The 17,859-nt window shown below is 34.6% G+C and overlaps 5 protein-coding genes and 1 non-coding gene across 12 annotated transcripts; 4 read left to right on the plus strand and 2 right to left on the minus strand.

The window, feature by feature from the left end:
* Positions 1-2,773: 2,773 nt before the first annotated feature.
* Positions 2,774-2,847, plus strand: TRNAR-UCG. Its single transcript has one exon. It is a non-coding gene; the product is annotated as a tRNA-Arg (tRNA).
* A 609-nt stretch (positions 2,848-3,456) lies between these two features.
* Positions 3,457-4,486, minus strand: LOC103848098 (60S ribosomal protein L35-1). Its single transcript, XM_009125081.3, has 4 exons — positions 4,256-4,486; positions 4,038-4,173; positions 3,761-3,917; positions 3,457-3,674 (listed from the first exon to the last, which is right to left on the minus strand). Exons 1-4 carry the CDS (start codon positions 4,257-4,259, stop codon positions 3,600-3,602), a joined length of 372 nt encoding a protein of 123 aa, XP_009123329.1. The 5' UTR covers positions 4,260-4,486; the 3' UTR covers positions 3,457-3,599.
* A 1,285-nt stretch (positions 4,487-5,771) lies between these two features.
* Positions 5,772-10,057, plus strand: LOC103848109 (pectin acetylesterase 5). Of its 6 annotated transcripts, none has more exons than XR_004457983.1 (12): positions 5,772-7,083; positions 7,154-7,236; positions 7,337-7,466; positions 7,543-7,622; positions 7,702-7,791; positions 7,900-8,024; positions 8,230-8,290; positions 8,421-8,474; positions 8,546-8,623; positions 8,803-8,908; positions 9,402-9,537; positions 9,631-9,731. XR_004457983.1 is itself a non-coding variant. In XM_009125087.2 (12 exons), exons 1-12 carry the CDS (start codon positions 6,861-6,863, stop codon positions 9,736-9,738), a joined length of 1,284 nt encoding a protein of 427 aa, XP_009123335.1. In that variant the 5' UTR covers positions 5,772-6,860; the 3' UTR covers positions 9,739-10,057. The 6 variants fall into 6 exon arrangements, 2 of the variants coding, with proteins under 2 accessions (XP_009123335.1, XP_033146941.1); XM_009125087.2 differs by having other exon boundaries at positions 9,392-9,537; positions 9,631-10,057; XR_004457984.1 differs by lacking the exon at positions 9,631-9,731 and having other exon boundaries at positions 8,732-8,908; positions 9,392-9,527.
* Positions 10,058-10,516: 459 nt separating this feature from the next.
* Positions 10,517-11,295, plus strand: LOC103848166 (metallothionein-like protein type 2, MT2-18). The gene is made up of 2 exons (XM_018656129.2): positions 10,517-10,656; positions 10,890-11,295. The coding sequence occupies exons 1-2, from the start codon at positions 10,592-10,594 to the stop codon at positions 11,065-11,067; spliced, it is 243 nt and encodes an 80-aa protein (XP_018511645.1). The 5' UTR covers positions 10,517-10,591; the 3' UTR covers positions 11,068-11,295.
* A 268-nt stretch (positions 11,296-11,563) lies between these two features.
* On the plus strand, positions 11,564-12,937 carry LOC103848158 (protein AE7-like 2). Its single transcript, XM_033291780.1, has 4 exons — positions 11,564-12,022; positions 12,106-12,205; positions 12,270-12,315; positions 12,412-12,937. Exons 1-4 carry the CDS (start codon positions 11,949-11,951, stop codon positions 12,486-12,488), a joined length of 297 nt encoding a protein of 98 aa, XP_033147671.1. The 5' UTR covers positions 11,564-11,948; the 3' UTR covers positions 12,489-12,937.
* Positions 12,678-17,674, minus strand: LOC103848147 (transcription factor MYB3R-3). 2 transcript variants are annotated; one of them, XM_018656127.2, is made up of 8 exons: positions 15,128-17,674; positions 14,794-14,951; positions 14,607-14,658; positions 14,456-14,513; positions 14,169-14,263; positions 13,974-14,077; positions 13,763-13,891; positions 12,678-13,682 (listed from the first exon to the last, which is right to left on the minus strand). In XM_018656127.2, the coding sequence occupies exons 1-8, from the start codon at positions 15,170-15,172 to the stop codon at positions 12,884-12,886; spliced, it is 1,440 nt and encodes a 479-aa protein (XP_018511643.1). In that variant the 5' UTR covers positions 15,173-17,674; the 3' UTR covers positions 12,678-12,883. The 2 variants fall into 2 exon arrangements, with proteins under 2 accessions (XP_018511643.1, XP_009123357.1); XM_009125109.3 differs by having other exon boundaries at positions 15,140-17,661.
* Between the last annotated feature and the right edge of the window lie 185 nt (positions 17,675-17,859).

A 17,859-nucleotide genomic window follows, 5' to 3' on the forward strand; every position in this document is an offset into this window, starting at 1 on the left:
TTTTCTCTAAAACGACTTATATTAAAAAACGGAGGGAGTATCCCGGGATGTATAATTGTTGACATATATTGTTTCTTCGGGACTTGTATTATTGTAATATAAGTCGTCAAATTTGAAACCCAACCAAATATTTTACTATATTATAGTATTTCACAAAATAGACTGGTGTTTATTGATTTTTGTATATATATTTACATGTATCTAAAGAGAGAGATACATAAGTCATAAGAGTAAATATCTCACCTATCAAATTGTCCCGGTTAAGTTTGTTGTTTGTGTTTTAGATTTTAGAGTTTTAATAATCGAATTCAAACTATAGATATATTCAATTTCAAGCCACCATGACACTTTTGCCGTAACTAGTTAGTAATAGAAACCATCTATGTACTGCTAATTAAACGTTTGGTTCGACCAAAAACGCGTCAGATCAAAATTTATATGTTTTATGTCAACAATTCTAAGAGAAATCAAACGAGGAATTTAAGTATATATATAAAGATAATAATCGTACATACTGAACACGATTCATGTTTACATGGTTAGATGTAAACTCCCGAAATGTCAGAGCTTACTTGGAAGATAAGCATTTAAACTGTATTTGATCAATACATCTAACCAAACGAAAATTGGAAATAATCGGTACGCGGTTTAATTAATGTCATAATTAAACACCTCTAGTCTTGGAGCACATTCAAATACATGCATGTCTTATTACTGACCTCACGTTTGTTCTCTCAGTTATTCCAAGATTATTGTTGCTTTCAAAACTGTTACATAATCTTCCAAAATTTACACTGTAGTTCTTCGATGATATTGGTCCGTAGACGTAAGCTCAGGACTTACAAGCAAGCGACTCACGACAAGTACTCCCATTTTTTTTTTTTTTTTTTTTTTTTTTAACTCAACATCAACTTTATATTAGCCAATTTTGGGACTACATGATTTCACCACAAGGATTCAACCACTCTTACAGACAAAGAATTCTAGTATCACTTAGCATCACTAAATTGGATCCTAAGCTACCTGAACTAAACCTTTGCTGTAATTTAAACCCATGAGAGCAAACTCTTCCTAAGACCCAGAAAGAGTTGTCTCTTAACCACACCTACATTGACCATAATAAACAAGAGCAATGAGACTGAGATACTTAATCCAAGTCACAAATCTAATCAAAACTCAAGCTTTTATCTCCAATCATTTGAGTTCAGCCCACAGACAAAAGCATCGACACCAGATGGTGAATTTTGTGACTTGCTTCAGCTTCATCAGGGCCACTGCCTTGCTCCTATAGCCTGAAAGACGGAATGACTCCGTACTGAAAAGTCGGACTTTGACGGCGCTAACGTGACCGGAACAGCAACTCATGACGTCTGAGGGTGTGTGACTCCACCACCGGGGGATGACCGCTGGCGCTGGGATGTAGAGCCTCACTGCGTACCAAGGCAAGGCGCACATCACCGGTTGACAACTCCGAGGACATGGAACCTTACGACGCACCGAATCCGAGAACCGGAGAACGAGACCCTTTCCGCCGAAACTTCGCACCACTTCTCCGTTCTTGACACCGCCGCCGAGGGTAGATCGGTGGTGTAGGAGGTGACCCACTGAGTCACGCGCCGCCGCCGTGGAAGGAGCACCGGGGATCTGAAAAAGGAAAAACCAGATCCGGTGTCCAGATCCAGTCCTAAAAGCCGACCTTTCCTCCTTCCGGCGCTCTGTAGTCTCGCCGCTCCTCCAAAACTGCCACCAAGACCAACCTCGACCGCAACGGTTCCGGCATGGACTCGACAGATTCAGAGCAGCCTGCATATCGACTCAGAAGAGAACAGATGAAGAGAAAGGCAAAGAGAAAAACAAGATAAAGGGTGAAGAGAGGGGCTCCGGCACCGGCGAAAAACCGGGCCGGAGATAGAACACTTTTCCGGTGAGAAGAGTTTTGAGAAAGAAAGGTTGAGAGAGAAAAAAAAAAAATGTTGACAAGTACTCCCATTTGAAAAAGGGGGCAAGGCAATAATTAGAAGAAAAAAAATAAAATAGAAATTCGAATTAAAAATTAAGAGAAATTAGGCTTCAATAACTTCATGCACCAGCTCGGAATATACAATCAATGACTTTTATATCCAGAAAATTCAAATTCTTGCGAAATTTTTTTTTCTTCCAGTTGTATTTTCTAGCTATAATTATGCCATACTATGCTTCATAATGAAATTAACAAGTAAATACATAGATTTGTAACTTTGGGAATATACACTGCCATATCATTCAAAAACACAGACATCGATTTAATACCGCTAAGACATTGATTAATCTTTGTACCAACAAATTCCACGTTAACATTCGTTAGATCTCATGATATTTTTATTCATATCGATGTAACATACCATTAAACATGATATCCACACAGATTTGTCGGTATGTTTCACCATAAAAGTATCAGATTTTTTCCAACTAACATTCTTTTACATTTGATGACATGTGAACCATGTTAATGAAATATTATTCTATATTGTTCGAAATAAAGTTGAATGGAACCCATTTAATTCATACCAAAATAGCCAAATCTTACTGCTCAACTCTCAAAATTTTCATTCAAGTCGTACCCAATCACATTCTTCTGTAATAACAAAACAAGTAACGGCATTTCCATCTACTTTTCTACCGTTTTGAATCTTCTGATTACTTAAAGTCTTAAATAAATGGTTCTAGATGCCATTGTGAGAGAATATCATCGTCATTAGGACGTGTTTTAGAGAACAGAAATAGTTTCAAATGTGACCGCATAGCGCAGTGGATTAGCGCGTTTGACTTCGGATCAAAAGGTCGTGGGTTCGACTCCCACTGTGGTCGCAATCAATCTAGTAGATTTACACAATTACGAACAAGTGTTAGAGCATCCACATCAATGAACCCCCTCTTGGGGTTCATCTTTTTAGTATTTTATTATTAAAATTTGTTTCTTTTTCTTTTTGGTTTTTTTTAAAAAAAAAAAAAAAAAAAAAAAGTTAGACCAATCGCGGGCCGCCACAACACGTGGGACCCGCGCTACAGTGATGAACTTTAGGAGAGAGGGGTTCAACCAAGAGAACTTTAGGAGAGAGAGGGTTCATGGGATTGGATTATTTTATTATTTTTTTTTCTTGGTTTTTGTGTGAACTCCCCCCATGAACCCTCAATGGGGGTGCTCTTATACTGGCAGAACGACGTATCATGGTTTGTTATACAATTTTTTTTGTTTGTATCAGTATTAATTAGTTTTGAGTAGCAGGCATAGAACATTACATTCTAAGCATAACTCAACCATGCAGAAACAGTATAACTCCATTCTACTATGCTTTCACCCTTTTGTGTTAATGTATCACTCAACATTGATCCTTTTTACTATAACACGCCTACCATTGTGATAAGTAAACTTCGAATTTCAAGTGAATAATGGACGGAATAACAAGCTGTTAGAGATGGGCACAAGATAAAATGAAAATATAAATAAGAACCAAAATCCATGTTACTGAAACTGTTTGACACCATAGCACAAGTAAAGAACCAATAACAAGGTTCCACCAAAAGAACAAAAGCTGAAACAGAGTTTCTAATAGAAAGATTTAAACTTTGATAGCGTACTTCCTGATTGGGAAGTACATTTCCTTCTTCTTCTCACGCTCTGTTTTCAACGATAGCTGCAACACAACAACAAAAAAAAAGCCCTTAGTAACAATCAAAAACAAACTGATGTCTTGTTTTTAAATGTCTAAATCAGACAGACCTGATGTTTGGTAAGGCGCCTGCGGATAGCACGTGTTTTCTTGGGACGGAGATCAAGAGGGATGAACTTCTTGTTCTTGTACGCTTCTCTGAGAGCAGACTTCTGCTTCTGAGAAGTCACGGTCAACACCTGAGCTATTGATTTTCGGACAACCTTGCTGGTTCATTACAAAACACATAACCGTTTCAGACACACGAAATGTAACGACCAAAAACACATATCCTACAACTAACTAACTCTGAACTGAAACCATGATTAAGTTAGTAATAAAACGTACATTTTGGAGAGCTTGTTGGGAGCACCTCCGGTGACCTTAGCGACACGGAGGAGAGCGAGCTCGGCCTTAAGATCCTGAAGCTGGTTCTGAAGATCGCTCTTCGACTTGTCTCTCAGTTCGTGAACCTTAATCCTCGCTACAAACACAATACAAACAAAATTGAATCAGATGTAATCCTCCCACGAATTCGATTGAGAAGAAAAGATTCATCGCCATACCCATCGTGAGCTTGAATCTTGTTCAAATGGTGCGGCGCTGCTACTTGTTGGCTCGGAGAATCAGAAACCCTAGGAACGGAGGAACGGTATTTATATATATGAAGCCTGTTTTTTAATTAAATAGTGATGAGAAAAAAAACCTCGAGTCTCTTTAATGGGCCTTGTAAAACCCATTACTTATCTGTAGCTTCGTGACCAAAAATAATATTTAATGGGTTCAATATTAAGTTTGATATGATCCAACATAGTCATTTCGAAGATAAGATGTAACTAGGTTAAGACCCGCGCCTTGCGCGGGATGAACATTATATATATAAATTATTTTATATATTATATGTTTATAACATATTATGAAATAATAAATATATATTGAATAAAAAAATCATTATCTACTACTTATATAATTAAATTTGTGCGAACATATATATAAATTTTATAAATCGAAAAAATATTTTTTTCTATTTGATATGATATATAATTAAATTTAAATGATAGTAACATATATATGGTATATGTTAATATTAATATTTATTAGATGATGCTTTTTGTTCATTTTTTTTATCATTTGTATATTTTATAGCAAAAAATCTAAATTAGTGATAACAAAATTTTCACTGTGGAATTAATGGTTTAAGCAATTTATAATATTTAAAAAAATTAAATTGTCAATATTTTTCAAAATTTTATCAAAAAATGTTCAAAGTAAATTTCAAAATTAAGATATTTATGTATTTTTTTATGGCATATAGTTTAATTTAAAATGATTCATATATTTATATATTTTTTTATTTTTGATACTTATTAAATGAGACTTTCAACTTATATTATTTTTTAACTATTTGTATCATGTCATAACAAAAGTTTTAAATCATAGATCACAAAATTTGAATGTGAAACTTTTAACAGTTTTAGTAGTTTATACTCGTTTTTATAAATTTAAAATATATTATATAAATAATTTTTTTTATTTTTTTTTTATTTTTATTATATGGTTATTATGATTGTTTAATTTATTTTAATAGCTTAAAATTTAACAAATATAATTATAATACATACTTATTTTTATCAAATCTTTATTATTCAAAACTATTAATTGTCATATATACTTTAGCCACATTAGGTAATTTCGTAATCTTATTTAAGGAAATAATGAAGCACATTAATAATGTATTTATTGTGGTTTAATAAAAAGCTTATTATATATTTACATGGACCAACCTATTTCTCTAAAGATTCTAAGAATCATTCTAGTGATGACACGTGGCTACAAAAAAATGTTGCAATGCTTCTCAAATAATATATAGGGGATACATCGGGGAATCTAGTTATATAACTTATAAAAACAGAAACTAGATTGATTTGGAATTAGCTGCTGTTTGGCGAGCTTATCCGCAACTTTGTTATTTCCAATCCAAGTAAGCTGGATATCTTCAAATTTTTGAACCCACCAACCATCCAACCTCTCGGACCCAATTATATGTATCGAAATGAGGCTTCTTGTTGTTAAGTATCTTAATAACTTTCCCGCAATCTTCTTCGATAATCACTTTCATGTATATCCCTTGTTCTAACAATGTTGCATGGCCACGATAATTGCTTGAAGTTCACTTTCCATTACGTTTTTGAACTTTCCTGCCGATTCCTTGTCCTGCTCCTTTATATGTCCCATACTTTTCCTCGTAAGACCCATCCAGCTTGGCTTGGTATAGCCGCATTAATACAAGAACCATCAGACAGTTCTTGTTTCAGACTCTTCATCAACTCAAAGGAAGGAGAACGTTTAGAAACCTCGACTTCCAAAGCTGTTTTAAGTCGAGTAATTCTGTCACGTGAGTTTAAGTCAGAACGCTTTTTCCAGTTCATTATCTTGTGACTGACACCTTTTAATACGATCCAGTGTTCTGTTTTGATCACCTTCCATTTGTTTTGGTTTAGCTATAATATTTTCTTAATCAGAGCAGAATTTTTTGGTTAGTGTTTCTATTCATTAATACATTATAGTACCCTTTATAGTTATTATTTTCATTAATATGGTCAGTCAAAGGCGATTGAAATTGAAATCAACAAAATCCGCCTTTCCTTTACTAGCGTTGTTTTGTTGACTTAACTTCGATAGATGAAGTGTGCACAAAAAAAAAACGTGCACAATTCGATAGATGATGTTACTTCACAAACTCATAAATCATAACTTCAGTAACTAATGTTAGATCCTGTAAAATTAATGAAACCATGATGTTACTTCACAAACTCATAGCAATAGATGTATAAACCATAACAAACACTAGTGATCGACCTTTTGATCTTGAGCAGATCAAGAAACAAAGTTATGAACAAGTCATGACCTAAATAAAAAACTATGCAAACACACAGCTTGAGATTTCAAATTTTACACAAAATCCCTTAAACTGATTCAAACCGGTACATCGGTTTGCCAAACCCGTCTTTAAATTGGTTTGGTTTTCTATTTAATTTTGGTCAACGTAACGTGGCTTAAGACTTTGAGCTGTTATAAAGTTGTTTTCAGTTAGGAATATGATTGGTGCCTACTCATAGTGGGACCCTCGTATGTAATAAAACAGAGTTCTTTCTGTCTTTCCCCTCTTCAATGGCGATTTCCACGTTTAGCTCTCTGCTTCGATACAGGAAATGGGCTAAGAGCAATTGGCTTGTGGCTTCCCTCGGACTCCTCTTGATTGTGTTCTCCCTCTCTTTCTTCTTAGACCTCACGTCAGACTCTGTCCCTTTCGTTGACCATAATCCTCCCATCGCATCCCCATCTGATCTGGTCAAACTCAAGCTGTCTAGTAAAGCTAAAGAGAGAGGAGCATGTAATGTTGCCAGTTGTCTCCTACTTCTCCTCTCAGAGTTTTTTTTATTGAACGTTATGTTATGTTGCAGTTTGCTTGGATGGAAGCTTGCCTGGTTACCACTTTAGTAAGGGTTCGGGATCTGGCACCAAAAGCTGGCTTATTCATCTTGAGGTATTCTTGTATTTGATGATTTTTGAATATAACTGTACTTGGAACTTTTTTTTTTTTACGTGGAAAAATTAGAATATATTTGAGTGAAATGTATAAAAAGGGTGGAAGCTGGTGCAATACAATAGCGTCATGTTCTGCTCGAGCAATGACTAGGTTAGGCTCTTCCAAATACTTTGAACATGAAGTGTCTTTTCAAGGTGTTTTAAGCAGTGACCCATCTCAAAACCCTGGTAGGAGATATCTATGTATTGTCTTGTGAGATATGTTCAGTTTTGAATCAATATATAGTCGTCTTTGGTGTTGTAGATTTCTTTAACTGGAACAGAGTTAAGGTACGGTACTGTGATGGTGCTTCTTTTGCTGGACGTCCTGAAGCTGAATTCAAGGTAATAATATGGCTGAGCCTTTGTGTGTCGACAACAAGAAGATATCCTTAACTAGTTTCATGTTTCCATCTCTTCTCAGAACGAAACACGTCTTTTCTTCCGGGGCCAGCTTATTTGGGAGGCGATTATTGATGAACTGTTGTCAATGGGCATGTCTAATGCGAAACAGGTAGCAGCAGTCCTCTTGTTCTTATATTGGTATGTATTGGTGACCATGAAGGTCCTCTTGATCTTATATTGTGTTAATCCTTCCTTTGTTTCTTAAACACAAATGTAGGGCATACTAACAGGATGTTCTGCTGGTGGCTTGGCATCTCTTATACATTGTGACTACTTTAGAGATCATCTGCCAAAAGATGCATTTGTCAAGTGTGTTTCTGACGGAGGCTTCTTTCTTAACGTGTATGGTTTCCACTCATAAGAAACTTTACATAGTCTTGCTCTTTTTTTAAGTTCTTTGGGTATAATAAAGAAGCAAAACCTTAAAAAACTTTTCTAGAATTCTATGGAGACTACACTCCACAGAGCTAGAAAGTTAATGTGAAAGTGAAATCAGATTAACACTGCCTCTAAGTCTCTAAGTAAAAGCTATTTTCCTTCTTTTTAGGCCTGATGTCCTTGGAAACCCTACCATGAGATCTTTCTATCGTGATGTTGTTAAACTACAGGTATATTAGTCGAGACCATACATTTTGGGTTATATTTTCTTGACTTTTTCATCGAAATGAACAAGAACATATCATGGTTTTTCTTGTTTGCATGGTTTTGGGATGGTGTGCTATGGTTGATTCCAATTAGGGCCTAGATAAGAGCTTGGATCAGAAATGTGTAGCCAGAACGGAGCCATCCAAGGTAAGTTTTAGCTTTTACCTTGTTAATATCTTTCTTTCCTGATTATAGACTTTGTATATTATGATTTGCAGTGTATGTTTCCTCAAGAATTCGTTAACAACATAAGAACACCACTCTTTCTTCTCAACGCAGCTTATGATTATTGGCAGGTTAGAGTTACTAAGCCAAACATTACAACTCTGAACTTTTCTACAGTTTCCACTTGCTTTTACTGCAATTTATATTTGTTGTGTTACTAACACCAAGCACATATTCAGATTCAACATGTCTTGCTTGCTTTTACTGCAATTTATATTTATTGTGTTACTAATACCAAGCACATGTTCAGATTCAACATGTCTTGGTACCAGCTTCTGCTGATCTAGATAAAAGTTGGGCAAAGTGTAGACTCAATATTAAAGAATGTGATGATGAACAGATGAAAGTTCTACATGGTAATTACTCCACTCATTGGTCAAGCTTAATGACACTAAGCCAGTATTATCATGAAATGTCTGAGTACAATCAGTAGATGTGATCTGTTTTAGTCCCTTGCATTACCTTTCGTCTAATGCTAAGTTAAACATTATATAAATGTGTGTGTGTTTTTCTATCTATTTATATTCTTTACATATTATGAAATAATAAAATAAAAATATATCGAATAATTGAAACTTTAGTAACTATTACATATATAATTAAATTGGCACGAGCGTATAAATAAAAATAATCACTATTATTTACTTACAATCATTTCAGGGTAAATAAAATTAACCAATCATTTTAATCTATTTTCTATGATATATAATTAAACTTAAATTATATTTAAACAAAAAAGATCTATTCTAGTCCCATGGATCCTATTGTTCTTGAAAAAGCTTCTCCTAATGTTTACTTTCTTAAAGGGTTAGTTGTATAAATCCATATCTGACCTGCAGGTTTTCGCAGCTCTCTAATGGATGCCATTGGGAAGTTTCACCAGAACAAAGCTGGTGGGATGTTCATAGATTCTTGCTACTCTCATTCCCAGATGCTTAAGCCAGTGATGTGGCACTCCCCAACCTCAACAAGAATTAAAAATAAGGTCAAGGCATTTGACACACAATTGGTTGCTTTTTCCTTCTTACACAAGTGAACTGATCCCGTTCGTCTCTGTTCTGTTTTGTTGTTGGAACAGAGAATTGCGGAGTCTGTAGGTGACTGGTACTTCAACCGCAAACCGGTGAAGCTAATTGACCGTCCTTACCCGTGCAACCCTTATTGTTACAACATGAATTTCACCTGAACTTGCCTTATAGCTGCATTGACCATCCCCTCTGCTTCTGGTATTTATTCATCCGAGGAGCAGCCATTTCATTGAATTCTTGATCCGGTTGAGTCCTAGAGAAAGCTTTGTATTCTAATGAAGTTGATTAGTGAGAGACATTATTACAATGTACAATCCATATTGGCATGTTTTCCACGTTGGAATCTCCTGAGATTGCATATTTATATATTATTGTGGTCGTTATGTATTGTAACGAGGTTGGTTGCTGTGTAAAGAAGTTCCTCCAGTGTTATGGGAGCAGCATATCTTAATTCTTAAACGTAGATATTTGAGTTTTTTGGCCACGTACAAGAATTTGAAAATCATTGCACAAAATTAAACTTTTGAGAAACTTGGAGAAAGGGAGAGTTCTGAAAGTTATTTGCATCCTTTTGTTTTCGTTTGGTGGTATGTAACCAGCTGGTTTGCTCGTTTCCCATCTGCTCCTAAACATAGTCAAATAGAGATTTGTGATTTGGTTTGAACCGGTCTAAACCGTTATCCGTAGATTTAGATCTGCATGAAATGCGGTGTAAATCAGAACGGTGTTGATTGTGACACACGTAACAGCGGCACGCTCTAGGACGTTCCGGAAACAAACACACTCCACAGTTATTGACCCGACAATAATCAAACGGACGTACGAGAATCAATCTACGTTGCATGGAAGATAAGAGGCGGGGAAAGATTGCGACACGTGCATGGTCAATATTTTCTCATTTAGCCTATAAATCTGGGAGCTTCATCTATCATCAAATTCATTTTCTAATAATCTCCTATCGATCGATTTTGTTTATACTTTTCTGAGATTTGTTTGAATTTTCTCTTGAAAATGTCTTGCTGCGGAGGAAACTGTGGTTGTGGATCCGGCTGCAAATGCGGCAGCGGATGCGGAGGGTAATTCTTGAGCTTTTTTTTTTTTCGTAACGTTGAATCCGCTACGTGTTTTGTCTCTGATTATGTTGATTGGTTTCTGAAAAAAAAATTATTTTTTGAGATATTTGTAAGAAAAGAAAGCTAGAAAATTTCTGAATCCATAGATCATCCGAAAATATTTAGGAAACATCTTTTTTGTTAACTAATGATCTTTGTTTTCATTGAAACTTGACGTGATTGTTGGGTTGCTGCAGCTGCAAAATGTTCCCGGACTTAGGCTTTTCCGGCGAAAAGGCCACAACTGAGGCGTTTGTCTTTGGCGTTGCACCAGTGATGAAGAACCAGTACGAGGCTTCCGGCGAGGGTAACGCTGAGAACGATGCATGCAAGTGTGGATCTGACTGCAAGTGTGACCCTTGCACCTGTAAATGAATAAAGAAACCACTCTCAAGAAGGCAGAGATAATCAGAATCTTAATTAAGCAATTATATAACCCTACCGATGTATTAGGTCAGCTTTTATGTGTAATAATGGCTGCAGCCTTGTCCTTTAAGCCCATAATGTTCTTCGTTTGTGTTTACGTTGTTCTTATGTTTGACCATAGTTGTTGAGTCAGTTTGTATATATAATAATACTCAACTAATAATATAAACCTATAAATGTTTTATTTTTCTCTTCATCTTTAGATTTTTGGCATATTTCTTTATCCGATTTGCACTATTATTTAACATCATGGCTTAGAACCCAAAAAAAAGGAAACTACTATATGGGTCCTATGGTCGGATATTAAAATTTCTTAAGAATTTTTGTAATTTTCCCCCCATAATATAGAAGCCTCAATCTATATATAAAATGCCAAAAAAATTTAGAGATTAAGGCTAATATTTTATTGGGCTTGTTAGTCCGATTAGGTCAAATTAAAACGTCAAAAAGCTCTTGTTGGGTGATAAACTAATAATATACTATCTTCTACAAATTTGTTTGAGCAACATCGTTTTGTCTGTGATTGTAACTACTGGTCTTTAGGGTTTGTGTGTTGAAGAGAGAAAAGATGGACTCTGGATTAAGTAATGAGAATCCAGTTGTCTACCTGAAGAAACAACGACGTCTTCGTACTGATCGAAGCAACACCGATGAGTTCTCAAGAGAACCAATAGACCAGCTCGAGATTTTTGATATCCTCTAATTTTTCTTATAATTCGTAACAAATTGCATATTCTCATCATTATCTTTATTATAGGATCAACTTCTTTTTTTTTTTCTCTTAACAATCTACAAATCATATAAAAGATATCAAAGATCCAGAGTATCCTATGCAATCTCTGGAAGATCTCCGTATAGTTACAGAAGAATCAGTTGAAGTTGATGATGACAAGAGTTACGTTAGGTATAAAAAAAAGCAAGAGTAATGAGATTTTAACCCGTTTTTCTTTAGTACAAGATGCTAAACTATGCTATTTTTATTTACAGAATTACATTCAGACCAACTGTTCCACATTGTCACTTGCCAAACTTAATTGGTGTTTGCATCTACGCAAAGCTTCTAAAAAGCCTTCCTGCTCGATTCAAGGTACAAGAATTTTAATATGTTTACTAAGAGTGATCAGAAACTTAATGGTTAATTATTTGGTTAGGTTGATATAAGAGTAGCACCAGGGAGTCATGCAACTGAGGCTTCAGGTACAAACTTTAAGACTTGTTTGTTTGAAACACTTTACGTTTGGAGTTGAAAATAGAAGTTATGGTCTGACTCTCAAATTGGTTTTAAAAATGCAGTCAATAAACGATTAGGAGATAAAGAGCGTATAGCGGCAGCACTTGAGAATCCTGACATTATGAGTTTGCTCAACTAATGCTTACAAGTTTGTGATTTTGGATCCGTATAGGACTGTCTTTACTTTCTTGATCCTTAATATGCAAATATTTTCAGAACTAGAGAGCCTCTTGTAATCTTTCCTCTGTTTATATACAACTTTATTCTCAAATATTTAGTCACAACTTGTCATTGAGTATTGACAAACATTAGTATGGTATGGAAAAAGTTGCAGGAAAAGAGAGGAATATATTTATATGACTGAAACTGATATCCATCTTTGTTACAACATATTACATTTTTTTTTTGGGTATTTTAACCCGAACCTAACTCATGTGAGGTGTTAATTAAGCACAGCTTTAACGTTATCCCCCCCAAAAAAGGATCTTATAAAAATAACCAACAAAAAATATTCAACGTGTAATGGAGAAGATCTCATTTTTCTTGGCCTGAGAGTTGAGAATCTCCACCATCAAGCAACTTATCTTTCTCAGATGATTTGGTTTCATCATCAACCTTCTCTTCCTCTGGAGAGATGAACTCAAGCTGTCTCGACTTAAAAACAGCTGTTCTTTTCGATCTTATCCGGTACGGAGGAGATAAGTTGTAAGCATTTGATCCACTGTTCTCCTTCTCTTCACAGTCAGTGGTTTCTGAGATACCATTCACCTTTTCATCAACAACCTCTTTAGCAGCTTCTTCTTCATCTGTTTTGTTGTTATCAGGAACAACAACAGCCTTGCGTCGTCTTTTCCTGAATATAGAAGGGGTGTTTGGGAATGTTCTAGCAGCTTCTCTCAAGAAAGACTCAGGACTCCTTGGAGCTGAACCGTTACTACTGTACTCTTCTCTACTAGGCGGTGGTGGAGTGAAGAAGATAACAGGTGACGATGCGCTTGGGCTGCAACCACATTCATAACCATACATACGTTGCTTATCCGCTTCTGACGCCATGTGATGATCCTCTGGCGATGGCTCTGGTTTAGGCAACTGAGAAGAACGAACGTACTCTTCAAAACCAGCCATTGGCGAAGCAGCAGCTACTTCTTCACGGGGCTTGTTAATCTGTGTTCTTCCCGAAGAGGTTTGAGCAACTGAAACAGAAAGCCTTCTCTGAAAACAAGATGGAACACCGTTCGTTGCTGCTGCCGGTGGTAAGCTACCGTTAGCTAAGAGGAACTCTGACTTCTTCTTCAGTGAACTGTTCCAGTGGTTCTTTATCGAGTTGTCGGTTCTGCATCAAGATTTTTAAGCAAAACCCTTTTCAGCTAAGCCTAACTACATTGAAGCATGCACCAAGAAAGGTTTATATACCTGCCGGGTAAGACCTTAGCAATCTCAGCCCATTTGTTTCCGTGGACTCGGTGAGCATTCATGAGAGCTAACTCTTCCTCTGGAGTCCAAGCATCCTTGTTGATGCCGGGGTTCAAATGGTTGTGCCACCTTCATACATATCACAAAAACAACATTGAAACTTCCAAAATACTTTTTAAAAAATGTGTTTTTGCTCATATAATGATATTACCTCTCTCGACATTGCTTCCCAATTCTACCTGGTAAAGAGTCTGAGATGATAGACCATTTCGCAGGCCCGTATTTTTCAACAAGTTCAATGATCTTCTCATCCTCCTGCAAAAAAAAAAAACAATAATTTTCTAGCTTTAATATTCACAAAAAATAAAATAAAAAGCCAATAAAACTAAACAGAAACAGAACGAACCTGTTGTGTCCAAGGTCCTTTGATAAGGTCCGGATTCAAAACTTTCTGCCAACGGTGCAGGCACTGAACTTCAGTTCTATCAGGGAAAAACTCCGCTGCAGTAACAAAACACACCAATTCAAACAATAAGAATGATTCATAAGAACTACATAGACAGGTGTATGTAAGTATGTAACTAATAGACACTGTAAAAAGTTTAGACTCCTTCAACTTGTTGTAAAGTTGAAATAAATATTGCTAATGAGAACTAGACTACAAGAAGAAGAAAAAGTGACAAGTCATTTTACCTATTTTCTTCCAGCTCTTGCCATTAAACTTACAAACTGCTTGTCTCAATGTCTCATCCTACAACAAGTAAAGGAAACCTCTCATCTCAATTCCAAGAGCTAGTGATCCACCAAACAAGTTTTAAATAGTCCAAAATTAATCAATACTAACCTCTTCCGGTGTCCACCCACCTTTAGCTCTCCTTATAGGGCCACTCGTCCTCCTAACATAACAAAAACAATTATCAACATCATTCTCATATAGAAACCAAAACAATTATAAATACCAGTTTGGAACAAACTAGTACGAGTGATTCAAAGTTGGAAACTTTCAAAGACAAATAAGAAGAGGAATGAACCTAGGAGTTGGAGATGCAGTGGGAGGAGGACTTGCAACAGCAGGAGGTGACTTGAGGAAACTACTACTACCACCACTGCTGCCTTCAGATACAGAGGAGCAAGAAGCAGCAGCTCTTGATTGCTTATTCTCTACACACTCATCCTCCATTTTCACTTCCTGGAAAAGAGAGACCCATGAGACCACAATCTCAAACACACAAACCCAGATCTCACAAAAATCGGGAATTTAAAGAAAAATCAAGAAACCCCAATTCGAGAAGGTGGAGCTCGTATCCAATTCAGACCTAAAAACTCAATTTTTTTCACTACATGAAAAAAAAACAAAACCCTTACAAAACAGCAAACCTCATCTGGAGGTGGATTCAAATCGCAGCTCATCGAGATAAATTGCAGCCAAGAAGACGAAGGGAACGTTAAAAACCAAAACTTTATTCGAAAAACAGACTTTGCCCGTTGAACCAGAGAGAGAGGAGAGAGTTGGATCGACACACGCAATTAAAATTAAAATAAACAAATTAAATTAGTATAACGAATATACTTCTTAAGCTGACGTCACCGTTCTTTTTCGCCTTAATGATTAACCGACTCTGGCCGGTTTATTCTAACTAATTAGCATCATTTATTACGTACCGAAGCGCGATTCTACCAAACCGAACCGGCATTTTATCAATCAGTTTAGAATTTGTTTAACCGGAAGGGGGTTTTCAGTGCTTAGTTGCTAAAAATATGTTTAGTCTAAACCAGATTTAAAAATGAGGCTTCCGTTGATTCCAAACTAATCAGAAGGACCAGTGTTCTAAAAATGTTCTAAAAACTAATCATGTTTTTTGTTCAAAAAAAAAAACTAATCATGTTTAAGCGAAATAACTTTTCGTGAGATATCTATTCTATTGAAAGGGAAGCAGTCTTGATAAATCTACTTATAAAGGTTGTTTGGACCCTTTCCTTTTGTTATGTTTTGGTCTAATCCTATTTATTATAACAAACCTTATCGACCGAGAGGACAACAACGTTTATTATAACATCATGTGAGTTTATTTATCGGACCTGTAAAGAATATTTTTAGAATATGCCATCGTATGGTCCTGGACAAATCTTTATATTTAATTAAGTGAGACTATTATCTTACCGAAAAACGCCATCGTATATCTTATATAGATATATAAGCAATAATCTATACTATTAAAAGGGAATCATTCTTAAAAAATCTACTTAAACAATGTTGTTGGACCTATTCATTAAGTAATTATTTTTTAATCCTACCTTAATATAATTATAATCTAACTAAACGATATATTACTTAATTTAAATGATCTCATATATTACTTACCAAATCATGTTATACACCACTGATTATACCATGGCTCCATTTTATTAAAATAACATCTTAACAAAATGTGTAATGAATCACAATAACAATAGTGTTCCTTGGTACCCAACGTTACAACAGTTCAATCTACCATTGCCATTGATCGAGCTTTGTTAAAAAAATTGAAAAGATCTTCGAAATCTCTATATTAAATAAATAATTCTATATACAAATAGTGTAATATCTTTTGCTAACGAGATCTATCAACAGATTTCTATAGATGTGTTAGTTAATAATTTCAAGATTTGCACCAATTAAATGTCTAAAATAATTAATTTTACTGATTTTCATCAAAGGTTCATGAAAACTCAACTAATTTTTTAAATTGGTATTACTGTAGTATTTATAGTTGATAAAAATGCTTCAAAAATACTTTTAATAGAGTTCACAGAAATTGTGGATTTGTGGTCAATATCTATAAATTAAAATGCATAACATAAATACAATGAATTTATTTTATATGACAAATCAAATAGGTTATTCAGTTTTAAGTATATGAGAAGTAAATCAAAAATTTAAAATATTATAAGATTTTTCTGGGTTTTTGTCGGATCAACCGATGTTGGTTCACAGGTTAATGGCGAAGTTTTGGGTTTTATCAGAGCTTTAAAAATTAAGGTACCCATTTGATTCTAGATTCAGTTTCAATTTTTTGGTTCCAGAGATATATGATCTACTCGGTTATTTATGAAATTCAATTCAATTTTGGTTTCGGTTTCTTCAGTTTGATATTGTTCGGTTCGCGATTCCGAAAAAATATGCTCTAACCTATACACTATCTTATATAAAAATTCATTTAAAAAAATATATTTAATTTCAAAAAAAAAACCCGCGCTTTCCAAGCGCGGATCAAAATCTAGTTTTATTTTAAAAATGTTGTAGACTTCAAAAAATAGTTTAGATCGCCCTAATTAATAATCTACTATAAATCTCTTAATTGCTGCTATTTTTAGAACATGATCTCACCGAAAATGATAGTTCTAAAGATCTTAAATAATCAGAAAATAGAAATTGCTATTACATAAACACTATAAATTCTTCACATTGAAATGCATCTATCTTTCTTTTCTGAAGATTGAAATGTTACAAAACTAGAAATCTCCATATCTATTTTCGGGGATTGCTCTAAAAAAAATGCACAATTTTTCCATCTAGACTATTAAAACTGAAGTACAAATAAATCTTAACCCTAAGTTTTTCTCAATAATTACCATTCAATACCACTGACCTTATAAATAGTAATTTTTATAAAAATTGTTATAAAATTGTCTAATATTTAACTACCTAATAAATTTAGAAGATATCCAATCATTCATTTATTTAAAAATCAAAATCAAAAAGTCAATTTTACAATCCATAAAAAACTATAAAATAGATTAAATGATCAGATTAATTTATTGGTTTATTAAAAATTAAACTAATCAAAATCGTTTAAAATTTTCAGAATAATAAAACTAACTCAGTTATATTTAATTAATTATTATCTTATAATTTAATTAGTACAATAGTATATGTATTTAATTTTTAAACATTTATAAAAGTTAAAAACAAATACCCGTGCGGAGGCACGGATCAAGATCTAGTTATCTTTAAGAATAAAAACAACACACCAAAAATAGCCAAATTGTGTTTGAGCTAGCTATCATACAATCTTTTACCATAACAAGATTTTTATTAAATATGAAACATATAAAAA

Source organism: Brassica rapa, chromosome A01 (assembly GCF_000309985.2).
Source record: "Brassica rapa cultivar Chiifu-401-42 chromosome A01, CAAS_Brap_v3.01, whole genome shotgun sequence".
Taxonomy (NCBI): Eukaryota; Viridiplantae; Streptophyta; class Magnoliopsida; order Brassicales; family Brassicaceae; genus Brassica; species Brassica rapa.

Coding starts and splice junctions, on each gene's coding strand:
- LOC103848098 (XM_009125081.3), bottom strand. Junction 3,918..4,037: donor CCCAACAAGCTCTCCAAAAT/GTACGTTTTATT, acceptor GTAATGAACCAG/CAAGGTTGTCCGAAAATCAA. Junction 3,675..3,760: donor GGCGCCTTACCAAACATCAG/GTCTGTCTGATT, acceptor GTTGTGTTGCAG/CTATCGTTGAAAACAGAGCG.
- LOC103848109 (XM_009125087.2), top strand. CDS start 6,861: ATGGCGATTTCCACGTTTAGCTCTCTGCTTCGATACAGGAAATGGGCT. Junction 7,084..7,153: donor AGCTAAAGAGAGAGGAGCAT/GTAATGTTGCCA, acceptor GTTATGTTGCAG/TTTGCTTGGATGGAAGCTTG. Junction 7,467..7,542: donor TGACCCATCTCAAAACCCTG/GTAGGAGATATC, acceptor TTGGTGTTGTAG/ATTTCTTTAACTGGAACAGA.
- LOC103848166 (XM_018656129.2), top strand. CDS start 10,592: ATGTCTTGCTGCGGAGGAAACTGTGGTTGTGGATCCGGCTGCAAATGC. Junction 10,657..10,889: donor TGCGGCAGCGGATGCGGAGG/GTAATTCTTGAG, acceptor GGGTTGCTGCAG/CTGCAAAATGTTCCCGGACT.
- LOC103848158 (XM_033291780.1), top strand. CDS start 11,949: ATGCAATCTCTGGAAGATCTCCGTATAGTTACAGAAGAATCAGTTGAA. Junction 12,206..12,269: donor GCCTTCCTGCTCGATTCAAG/GTACAAGAATTT, acceptor TTATTTGGTTAG/GTTGATATAAGAGTAGCACC. Junction 12,316..12,411: donor TCATGCAACTGAGGCTTCAG/GTACAAACTTTA, acceptor TTAAAAATGCAG/TCAATAAACGATTAGGAGAT.
- LOC103848147 (XM_018656127.2), bottom strand. CDS start 15,172: ATGAGCTGCGATTTGAATCCACCTCCAGATGAGGTTTGCTGTTTT. Junction 14,952..15,127: donor CAGATGAGGTTTGCTGTTTT/GTAAGGGTTTTG, acceptor TCTCTTTTCCAG/GAAGTGAAAATGGAGGATGA. Junction 14,659..14,793: donor ACTGCATCTCCAACTCCTAG/GTTCATTCCTCT, acceptor TTGTTATGTTAG/GAGGACGAGTGGCCCTATAA.